The sequence below is a fragment of the Stegostoma tigrinum genome, chromosome 14, assembly GCF_030684315.1.
Source record: "Stegostoma tigrinum isolate sSteTig4 chromosome 14, sSteTig4.hap1, whole genome shotgun sequence".
NCBI classification, from domain to species: Eukaryota; Metazoa; Chordata; class Chondrichthyes; order Orectolobiformes; family Stegostomatidae; genus Stegostoma; species Stegostoma tigrinum.
This window is the reverse complement of record NC_081367.1, coordinates 66346330-66358515: the sequence shown is the minus strand read 5'-3', so window position 1 is coordinate 66358515 and position 12186 is coordinate 66346330. Positions and strand designations below refer to the sequence as shown.

General features: G+C 43.1%; 1 protein-coding gene across 4 annotated transcripts in view; it reads left to right on the top strand.

Moving 5' to 3' along the window:
• Positions 1–12186, top strand: part of LOC125457561 (mediator of RNA polymerase II transcription subunit 12-like protein) — a 568603-nt gene that overhangs the window by 29141 nt on the left and 527276 nt on the right. For all 4 annotated transcript variants that reach the window (XM_048541933.2, XM_048541934.2, XM_048541932.2 and 1 more), the window contains exon 3: positions 5119–5223. In XM_048541933.2, the coding sequence (XP_048397890.2) occupies positions 5119–5223 (105 nt within the window). The remainder of the gene's footprint in view (positions 1–5118; positions 5224–12186) is intronic.

Below are 12186 nucleotides of genomic sequence, written 5' to 3'. Positions count from 1 at the left end.
CCGAAGGTTGCAGGAACAGCAACTCATATTCCGCCTGGGAACCCTGCAGCCTAATGGTATCAATGTGGACTTCACCAGTTTCAAAATCTCCCCTTCCCCCACCGCATCCCTAAACCAGCCCAGCTCTTCCCCTCCACCCACTGCATCCCAAAACCAGTCCAACCTGTCTCTGCCTCCCTAACCTGTTCTTCCTCTCACCCATCCCTTCCTCCCACCCCAAGCCGCACCCCCATCCACCTACTAACCTCATCCCACCTCCTTGACCTGTCCGTCTTCCCTGGACTGACCTATCCCCTCCCTACCTCCCCACCTATACTCTCTCCACCTATCCTCTTTCCTCTCCATCTTTGGTTCACCTCCCCCTCTCTCCCTATTTATTCCAGAACCCTCACCCCATCCCCCTCTCTGATGGGTCTAGGCCCGAAACGTCAGCTTTTGTGCTCTTAAGATGCTGCTTGGCCTGCTGTGTTCATCCAGTGTCACATTGTATCATCTTGGATTCTCCAGCATCTGCAGTTCCCATTATCTCTAATTGCTGCATTGTTGTTTGACGACCTTGACATGTGAGTTTTATTTATTGTAACTGCCTACAAAACAACAGTGACTGAATTTAGTGGCTAGTAGGCATTTTGTAATGAGCTGAGATTGCAAGCAGACGCTGTGCCAAATTAGAGAAGAAAGGGGAGCATTTAGATTGCGCCTAACAGTATGACTGAAAGTTCTTTACTAGCGAAGAATTTTTTTTTTTGGAAGCAAAGACATACAGCACAGAAACAGACCCTTCGGCCTGTGCCGACCATAATCCCAAACTAATCTAGTCCCACCTGTCTGTGCTTGGCCTGTATTACCTCCAAACATTTCCTATTCTTGTACTTATCCAAAATTCTCTTAAACGCTATAACTGTACCTGCATCCATCACTTCATCTGGAAGTTCATTCCACAATAAACCACTCTTTGTGTGTCTCTCTTTTTTTTGTTTTAAATTCTTTCTCCTCTTGCCTTTTTAAAAATACAATGCTGAGTCTTTAAATCCCTGACCCTAGGGAAAAGATACCTGGTATTCACCTTATTTATACCTCTCATGAATTGAGAAACCTCAGTCTCCTACTCTCCAGTGAAGAAAGTCAATGTCACAAAGTAGGTATTAAGATTCTAATGGCCCTGAAACAGCTCTCGACTGCCAGAATAATCTATCTGGCTCAATGTCCTTTTTAGGGAAGGAAACTGTTGTTCTTGCCTGGGCTGGCCTACATGTGACTCCAGACCCTAGGCAATGTGGGTGACTCTTCCGGGGCAATTAGAGATAGTCGATAAAATGTTGGCCTAGCCAGTGAGGCCCAAATCCCATGAATTAATTTAGAAAAATGTAGTCGCATTTAAGTCTAGTAAGGAGTTCAGGAGGAATTTCTTTTTCTCGGAGAATGTGCGATTTGTTCTGGGGCAAATAAAATTTGATATAGTTAAAGCAAAATTAAAAAGGCACATGCAAGAGGGAAGACAGGAAGGGGGTATTGGTAAAGAGGTCAATGAATGAATGAATAGCAGAGACCAGTTGGGTCCATCAGTCTGATTCTATATGGTAAACTGTTTATTGTGACAGAGATGTGCGATCACAAATTTGAATCCATTTTTCTAATCCCCCTGTTCAGAGATGCTATTAGGTATCTCTGGAGCAAGTGAGAGGTGAGCCCAGGCCTCCCGTTCCAGGGATAGGGGCATTGCCACTGCATTGCGTTCATTTTTAAATTATTTGCAAATAACGCTTTGCTGCTGTAGCCACTTTACGGAAGCCTGCTTTGTTGGAGATGCATAGTCTGCAACACTTTGAGAGGGACTGCTACCAAGTTTGTGTATGTCCAGTTTTTAAAAAAAAAACAGTCTTGAACACAGGGACAATTTGCCAGAGGGAGAATAGCCTTTTTGTTTCTCTTTAGCATGTGTGCTCTCTCCCTGAATCCCTGATCCACAAGCTTGAACTGAAAACCCGCTGGAAGTCTTCTTCATTGCAAGTGAGTGGCGGTTAAAGGAGAAGGCTGAATCTACAGCACTATCTCCAGAAAAAGAGAATTTAACCAGACGTATCTGGTACAAGAGTCTCTAATGCTGACAGCTTGTGTGGAACATTGCTTTGGCTTGTTACAATTTAATTGGGAAGAGTGCGCTGATAATTGTGCCCCACTGTTCCCAAGCCATCATTTAATGTATAAAATTCCCAATGACACCCCCGGAAATGGAGTACTTGATTACTTGGTGGATCATGTGGGATTACATTTGCTCTCTTAAGAATTCTTTCTTTTAAAGCTTTTTTGGTTTTTCTGTTTTTCTTCTTGACAAGAAGAAAGATGTTTTCGCTTGCTGGCTATGGATTTTTTCCAGATTTTCTAGATATTTCGCATCTCTTGGCATTTACTGCTTGTAACACTGCACAGCTCAAAGGGCTTTTATCTGGTAGAGTCTTTAACTCAGACTCTCAATGCTACTTAGTCTTGTATTCTTCCTCTTACTGTTTCAAAGAACAACATCTCTGCAATACTGCATGTGCAACACTTGATTTTTCAAGTAGCTAAACTTTCCAGATATTCCAGTTGTAGCAGGCCAATGTCCATCTCAGTTTATAAGGTTTGTGGAAGGGTCACTCGACCTGATGAGCTAACTTTTTTAGATTTCTCTCCACAGATGCTGTCAGACCTGTTGAACTCTTCCAGCAGTGTCTATTTTTGTTCCATTCCAGCTTGTAACCCTCAACAAATGGAACATGTTTGGTCTCTTAGAAGCTGCAGACCCCAAACATTCTGTCCAGTCTAAGAATTGACTTTTTTTTTCCCCTGAATATAACCGTTACTTAGCCAAAGTACTTCACAGAAAACGCTGCAGAGTGGCTTCTGTGTTTGTTGTGTATCAAAGAAAGGTAGTCAGATATGTTTAAACACTTTAAATATTTAGTTAGTGATCTTTGATTCATTTAAGTGTTTGCTTTCTGTAATCACTTAGTTCTTTTTATATGTTAACCAAAACAGCCTTGTTGGCTTGTTCCTGCTCTTGAGCTATATTTAGGGGTGGCATGGTGGCTCAGTGGTTAGCACTGCAGCCTCACAGCGCCAGGGACCAGAGTTCGATTTCCAGCCTCGGGTGACTGTCTGTCTGTGTGGGTTTCCTCAGGGTGCTCTGGTTTCCTCCCACAGTCCAAAGATGTGCAGTCTCAGTGGATCGGCCAAGCTAAATTGCCCATAGTGTTCAGGGGTGTGTGGGTAAGAGGGGAATGGGTCTGGGTGGGATGCTCCAAGGGGCGGTGTGGACTTGCTGGGCTGAATGGCCTGTTTCCACGCTGTAAGGAATCTAATCTAATCTATATGTGGTCTGGTACAATAGATTAGGTACTGTTACCTGCCTTTTTGAATTCAGACTTTGCTGACCTGGAGGAGTGGAACATGGAAACTTGGTCATAAATATGGTGGGTATTCTGTTTCCCTCTTTTGTTTTAATGGGGGCAATCCTAAGTCTTTGCAGTGAAGGAACTAATATTTACGTCATTCTGTATCATAAATAAATGGAGCTGGCGACCCATCCTAATTTTTGTTAGAATTTTAAAGGGTTTGAGCCTGTCATGTCTAAATAGTGTACATACTTCATGGGATTGTGTAACTTTTGGTTTTTCTTCTCCCATTTGTGTGATGTGAGGGAAAGCAGTGCAAATTGTTCAGTGTTTCTGACTTTTGCAGGGCATCTGTGATGTTCTTCAAACCAGGATTAGACCATTTTATAATAACAAAAGGTTTGATTTGGGTGGTTGGATGGTCAGAAGCGGTCGAATTTCTAATTGCCTTTACTCGGCAGTGAACTCTGGTGCTTCTGACACTGGACTTCTTAAATTCTTTTATCGGGCAACGTGGAGGCAGGCCTGCAGGGTGGACTGCAAATGTGGCATTGACAATGGAACATACTTCAAGGGAACATAATGTGTTGCCTGGCCCTGTAGCAACCTTACCATCAGTGCAAAAGTAAATGAGAGGGAACGGTTGTTGTATATGACTATGAATCGCTCAGACGAGTACAGAAGGTGGTGTGATCTGTTGTGTCTTGGAATCATTTGAAATATTGTGTTTGAAAACTGCTTCTCCAGTGAAGTTCACATCTCTTTAGACCAAAAAAGAACATGAGGTTTTGGATTATGAACCCTAGGGAATGTCTTCCATTTGATGACTTTTGTGCATGTATGTCAAAGAGCTACCTCAAAAGCAGGAAGTAAGTCTCACCTGTTCTGAGGCTCAACTAAATTATCATCTGCCCTGTTACAGATTTGGCGTAAGACTTTCCCACAGTTAGTTGGATTGCGAACTGTGGTTGAGTTTACAGTGACTTCTCATTAGAGATGCGGTATGTATGTAAAATTGTCAAAATGACATGATCTTTTGCGAAAGGTACAGTGATAGTTTATGCTGATGGTACAATTCTTGAAAGCCACTGCTGGTGTTGCTAAAGCCGAGTCAATTTGGAGCTTTGTATATAATCGGCATATCCCAAAAGATAAAAAACCAGAAGGGCCAGTTGCCCAAAATCGAGGGCCTTTAACTTGAAGAAGAAAAGACATGCAGCTTTGTGAATGCTATGATAACATGGTGGAGTTGAAGGTGATTTTTTTTGGGAGCGGAGGGTGAATTGTGGCCCATTCTTTCAGTGCTTAATAACTGTGCATTACTGCTCATTCCCTAGCCAACCACTGCCTGCCAAAAACGGTAGGGATGCCAGAAAATCCAACCGTTAGTGTGTGCTATATTAAGTATGCATGTATGTGTGTGTGTGTGTTTTTTTAAAATTTGGGAATAAGTCTGCTTGCATAATGAGTAAACAAGATGCCATTCCACAACAAAGCAGAAAGATACGAACTCAGCAGCATATCTTTCAGAGCAACTACCAAGACTGCAAGCTAATGTTCAGAAATAAATTTGCCTGTACAAACGGATGGTCTCCATACCCTTGACTACTACGTTTTTCAGTTGGATGTGTCTTGACTTTAATGAATGCAGTTTGTAGATGGAATGGCTCTTTTCTGCAATCATCAACGCAGCATTTCACAAATTCGACTCAGTTGAACTAATCCATTGTCTCTTATTTTGTAGGACGAGTTGACTGCAGTGAATGTAAAGCAGGGTTTTAATAATCAGCCTGCTTTCTCTGGAGATGAGCATGGTTCAGCCAGGAATATTGTCATCAACCCAGCAAAGGTAAGGGATTTCTCTAGGCAGTTTGAATTAATCAGACAGCTGGAATATCTTTAGTGATGGTAGATGGATTTTGCTTGATGACTCAAATTTGTTTTTATTTTCCACTTGTATTATGTTTCATTTCTCAGTGCCCATGATGTTCAACCCTTTGCCTTTTAAACAACGTCCCAGTTTTATTTAACATGGATTGTTTGTTTGTTTGCTTTCTCGATTATCAGGGTATTATAGGGCAGAGGAGGCCATTATGCCCATCCTGTCTTGTGCTGACACTCCACAGAATGCATTCATGTACTGCCCATCCACCATGTCTCTGCCCATTCTACCACCTCCTTCCCCCACCTCAGACAATTAGAATCTTACAAATGTAGAGCTAATTATGGCACAGAAGGAGGACCTGCTATCCACCATGTTTGTGTTAATTGTCAGCATTCAGTCTGTATTCCTGGAGGTTACAGGATTTTCTTTGTGAATTAGGTGATATGGTGGCTCAGTAGTTAGCAGTGGGGTTGGTAGCCATGCTTTACTCACTCAGTAACGGCTCGAAGGAAATATTAAATGTATAAATGTGCTACATTGGAGGATCTTCATGTGTTGTCACTGCCCTGAGTGAAATTTCCTCTGAATAATGTGTATCTTAACAGAAGAACTAAAGAAGCCAAAAAACTAAATGTTTTGCATTCGACTCACTATCTGTTAATATTCACTTTTTGTTTTGGGCAAAGGAATGATTTTAAAATTTTAAACTTTTGTTCTTAAATAATAAAGGTACGTTACTGTATAATAACATCTGTTGTATTACTTAATGCTCCTTTATCTGAAAGTAACAACAGCATTTTCTCTTCTCCCATTAGCATGATCTTTTGACACCCTGCACTGCTTGTTAGTTCAGACTTTATGAATCTATTGAGATACCATTTATTAGCAAGAGGTCATCAAAGCAACAACTGTGCCCATCAGGGATGGTACATTTTCATCACCAGTGTTCCAATGTGGTGTAAGAGTTTTTATAAAATCTCGTAATGTTCTTTTTCACTCCTGGCATTTGGCTTGGATGACGAAGGTAAATTGGCCCACTTGGGCTGCTTTGATACACTCAAAGTTCATGTCATATCCAGGCTGAAGGAGGTATTGAAGCTAGTGAAACTGACACTGGTAACCATATTTTAGTCCGTAGCCTGTCCTTCTCCCAATGAACTCGGCACCATCTTAGGACATAATATTGCTCTTCTAGGGGTGAATTATGAGGAACTTGACTTGTATTCTTTATAAATTAGTTCTTTTTCTAAAATATCTGGGTGTCAAGACCCCTTGCTGAGACAGCAGCTTGTAAATGAACTCAAGGTGCAAAGCGAGGATTGACTGGATAGACTTGGAGAGGATGCTTCCTCACTTGGGGCAAGCTAGAATGAGAGGTTGTAGTTTTAGGATAAAGGGTAACCGATGAAACATAAGATGAGGAAAAATTACTTCCCTCAAAAGGCCATGAGTCTGTGGAATTCACTATCCCAGAGTGTGATGCATGCTAGGACAGTGAGTAAATTTTAAGGAGATAGACACAGGTTTTTTTTAAGTAATAGATTGAAGGGTGATGGAGTGCAGGCAAGAAAGTGGAGTTGAAGTAGAGATGGGATTAGCATTGATCGTGTTAAATAGTGGAACAGGCTCAAGGAGCTGTGTTGTCTACTCCCAGTTCTTACTTGAAATCTTATCCAAATTTTTTCTCTTGAGCTCTCGATCCACTAATACGATCTGTCTCCCAGCCGTACCTGAGTCCACTGCAATTTAGGATAAGGATAGGACCCTATGCTATTGCAACATTCCGTGTCGGAGCTAGGAATAGCACAGGCAGCAACCCCAGTGTTCTTTCTGTCATGTGGCTGACTGGAAAACTCTTCACTCTTCCTCCCTGCTACTGGTGTGTATTGGAGGGATTGACTAATTGATGCCCGGCTTGTATGGCTTTGTTATGAACACACCTTCCTTGGCAGTCAAGCTGTGGAGTAGAACTTGTATGTGAGCACTAGAGTGACAGAAAATGTGGGTTTTGGTTGCAGAGCATCAACGTTGTTTCTGCACTATCGCATAATGATGGAAACTCTTTTGTGGTCTGGTGTTAGTGTCCCTACTTCCTGAGATGGGAGGCCCAGCTTCAAGTCCCACCTGTTCCACTGATTTCATAACATCTCTGAACAGTTTGATTTCGAAAATATCTAGGATGCAAATGAAACTAAAGTCACATCTGTACAGATGTGAGAACCATTCCCTGTAAATTTAGGGACAGTGCAGCCAGAAAAGTTTTAGAACAGACCTGGTAGTTGTGATGAGGGCTGACTAGATATTTTTGGATAGATGAGCTAAGATTGGCTGCGTAATCATCCCAAATGTTTAACTTTTGAAGATATAGAAAATGCTTTAAAAATGGAATTCTTTTAGTCAGGATTTAAATTGCAAATGTCTCTCTTTGTTAAATGGAAGATGGTTGCAGTTAATGTTTTTGAAAACATCTTTTTGTAGCACTCTACTTTAAGATGCATTCTGATTTGGAAACTGGATGTATAGTTTTCTTCTCCCTGTCATTGAGGATATTATATTCTATCTTTGGTTTTGCTGTTGGCTGCAATTTTTGTATCTTGTGTATATTGATGCTTCACTGTGCTGCACTCATCTGTCTCTTGCTGTAATTCAGAAACTGAAGAATTCTTGATATAGGCTGCATCCAGTGATTTCTTCCAAAAAAGACTTCACCCAGTTGCTGCTGAGCTTAAAATTTGCCATCTGTGACATGAAGGAATATTTCTTGTGTGGCCAGAGTTGGATTTGCCTGTGTTTTAATGATTTTTGCCTTTGGTTCTGTTGAAAGTTGGGGATTCAAGATTAACCCAGCTATTCTGTAGTTTTAGAATTTCAACTGTTGACAGTTCGATTACAGCAATGTCAACTGGGCTGGAGGAGGGCAAACTAGATGTAGGTCTAGTGAGATTGTTGGAAAATATTGCAAACGCTCAGGGGGTCAGTCACCTCGGTGGAGAGAATGGACCGGCTTAATTGTTGCATTATACGTGGAGAACAAGACCATTGAGCCCACTGTGTCTGTACCAGCTCAATTGAAAGAGCTATCCAATTAATTCCGCTGCTCTGTTCTTTCCTCTTGCTCTGTACCTCTTCATCTAAACTTCTGTTATTTTAATGTTGTAATTGGATTTGCGTCCACTACCTCCCATTTTCATAACTGTGAAAATACTTGCCCTTGCCGTTTTCGCCAATGATCTTCAAAGCTGAGTCTTCAGATTCAATCTCTTGCTGTTTGTGTGGAAGCTTCTCTCTATCTACTGTTAAAGTTGCTCATCACCTGAAGTTATTAGTTAGATTGCAACATCTACTTCAGTTACAATTTCTTGGATTTCAGTGCAGGTCTCTTGAAAAATTAAAGGAAGTAACTTATCCCATTTGTTTTTCCATTCTGACTCAATAGCCTCTGAACATCCCCAAGTCATTTTTGACACCATGGGTTTTTGTTGTTTGAAATATCACAATTGGGGAAATACTGAACTGAGCAGGGGAGAAATAGGAAAGTGTTATGAGGCTAGGAAAAGGTGCTTGGGGAATGATCAGGGGAGTGGGATGAATACTGAGCCCTTTCGAAGACCTTCCTCAATCACATTGGGTCAAATCACTGCCTATGCTGTATGATACTTTTTTTCCTATTCATTTGTGGGATGTGGGAGTTTCTGGCTGTTCTAGCATTTATTGCCCATCCCAATTGCCCTTTGAAGGTGGTGCTGAGTTGCCTTTTTGAGCCACTGCAGTCCTTGTGCTGTTGGTAGACCCACAATGTCCAATAGGGAGGGAATTCCAGGACTTTGACCCAGCAACAGTGAAAGAACGGCGATATATTTGCAAGTCAGGGTGGTATGTGCCTGAAGGTGGTGGTGTCCCCATGTATCTGCTGCTGTTGTCTTTCTAAATGGAAGTGGCCGTGGGTTCAGTTTGATTCAATGACAAAGAATGTGCACTCGTTTCTGTCTTTGCACTTGATGAAGTGGCAATCCTGTATCTTTTGGAGTTGAGAGGTGGGCGGCACGGTGGCTCAGTGGTTATCACTGCAGCCTCACAGTGCCAGGGACCTGGGTTTGATTCCTGCCTCGGGTGACTGTGCAAACTCCACACACATTCTCCCCGTGCCTGTGTGGGTTTCCTTTGGTTTCCTCTCGCAGTCCAAAGATGTGCAGGCTAGGTGGATTGGCCATGCTAAATTGCCCATAGTGTTCAGGGTGTGTGGGTTATAGGGGAATGGGTCTGGGTGGGATGCTTCAAGGGGCGGTGTGGATTTGTTGGGCCGAAGAGCCTGTTTTGATACTGTAGGTAATCTAATCTAATCTAAATTCTCATTCTGATTAATTTGCATACATATCTAATTACTGATTGGTGTTCTGAAGCAGAGTTTGTCCATTTGGAAGGCACTAAGAGCAGATCTTTTGCACAAGCCTAAAATATTCCAACCAGCTGTAAAAAGTGCCAGCACAAATTTGGTAGGATCGCTTTAGTTTGATGTTCTGGGCTTTAGGAACTTTACTGTGGGTTTTTCTAGTTGTCATTTCGTTGAATTACTGCAATGTGGTTAAATCTGTCGCTTGAATCGCCATGGCTAATGCTGTCCAAGTTGGAGTAAAACTGAAGCAGTGGTAAAAGATTGGAGGGATTTAAAAACAAATATAAGGTTTTCATCACCAAGAGCTAAACTTGGCTTGGGTTACCTGTCAGACTTGGCAGTACCACTGTTTTGTGATACAACTATTCACTGATCCATAAGGTTCTTTGGAGAGAAACAGACATCATACAAAAATAATACATCAACACCAATATTCATTCCTATTGATGTGGTGCCATAGGATGTTTTGTATCCAGATGAGAGAGCAAGAGGGGGCCTTGACTTAATTCCTCATCCAGAAGGCAGCATCTGACCATGCAGCTTCCCCACCCCCAAACGTGCAGATGCGTATGCGGGCACATGCGCAGGGTCGTACTGAGTTTCAGTTCAGGTTTCTGTGCTCAGGCCCTTGGAGCAGGATTAAAGCCATGATGTTCTGCTTCCAGGCTTTCTTCTCCCCACGTCGGGCCATTCAGTTCGGAACAGAACGTCTGTTTTTCAGTGTTTAGCACCTTTTATTGTACTGTAACTTTGGAAGCCCATGTGCAAACCACAACCGCATCTCCAGCCAAGTACGAAATTGGGCACTGCGTGCCAGCACGTGCATCACCCTGTGGTTATAGTAATGGCACATAAAGTTGATGTAGGTGCAGCAAAGTTCCCATTTGTAATTGAAGGATCACTATGTCCGTATCTTTATATCTATTTGTAATAGCTGTGTTCTCTTAAATCTTGTTTTGCTACTGTACATCTGTGACTGTGCATATACTAATTTGCAATATATACTGACGTTCGAAATTACTATCCTAAATTACATCTGAGAACTCTCGAGGGAATGGGTGGTAAGATATTTTGACAGATGTGCAGATGGATTAGACTTGCAGGATTACAAGTATATGATCGGTGGGGGGAGGTGGTGTCGGTGGTGAGTCTAGGAAGGATGATGTTTGGATGGACTCGATGGGCCAGAAGCCTGCTTCCACATTGCAGGGATTCTTTGATTCTTAAAAGAACTGGATGCTAAAAGATTCTAAAATCTTCAAGAAGTTTTGAGTGGATAATCTAGCTCGGCCTCCTACCAATGTCACCAGCATCACAGTTCCCAAACCTCGTTTCTCACCATGAGGTACCAGTAAATTGTGGAGGCCAGTGCGTACTGCAAGGAGTTTGGTTTCTCTCGATTATATTGGTGGTAGTACTGCTGACTTGTGCTCCAGAATTTGTCATGGCCCTAGTACAGCTACAATATTGGCATCAAGCAGGCAGGTGAAGTGGTATGGTAGCTCAGTGGTTAATGCTGCTGCCTCACAGCACTAGGGACCTGGGTTCGATTCCAGCCCTGGGCGATTGTCTGTTTTGGAGTTTGCACATTATCCCCTGTGTCTGTGTGGGTATCCTCATGTAGCCCAAAGATATGCACGTTAGGTGGATTAACCATGCTAAATTGCTCATAGTGTGCAGGTTAAATGGGTTAGCCATGGGAAATGCAGGGTTACAGGGGTAGGGTAGGGATGTGGGTCTGGGTGGGGATGCTGTTCCGAGGGTCCGAGTGGACTTGATGGGCTGAATGGCCCGTTTTCACGCTGTAGGGATTCTGTGATTCAAGAACATCCTTCCGCCAATAAGGAGACTAAAACTGCACTTAGTATTCCAGGTTAGGCCTCACCAGTGCGCAGTATACTCCCAACAAAGGGCGGTACTGCTGCTTCACAGTAGGACCTTGTGTTCGAGTCCACCCTCAGCAACTGTCTGTGTGGCGTCTGCACATTTGTCCCGTGGGTTTCCTCTGAGCGCTGCAGTTTCCTCCCACAGCCCAAAAATGTGCAGTCTTGGTGGCTTGGCCATGCTAAATTGCCCGTAGTGTTCGGGGATTAGATTTAGATTAGATTTAGATTAAATTCCCTACAGTGTGGAAACAGGCCCTTTGGCCCAGCAAGCCCACACTGCCCCTTGAAGCTTCCCACCCAGACCCATCCCCCCCATAACCCACACGCCCCTGAACACTATGGGCAATTTAACTTGGCCAATCCACCTAGCCTACACATCTTTGGACTGTGGGAGGAAACCGGAGCACCCGGAGGATGCCCACGCAGACACGGGGAGAATGTGTAAACTCTGCACAGACAGTTACCCGAGGCTGGAATCGAACCCGGGTCCCTGGCACTGTGAGGCTGCAGTGCTAACCACTGAGCCACCGTGCCGCCCATTGTGTAGAGGGGATGGGTCTGGGTGGGATGCTCTGACTTGTTGGGCCGAAGGGCCTGTTTTCACATTGTGTAGGGATTCTATGGTCTATGAAACTACCCAGATATGTC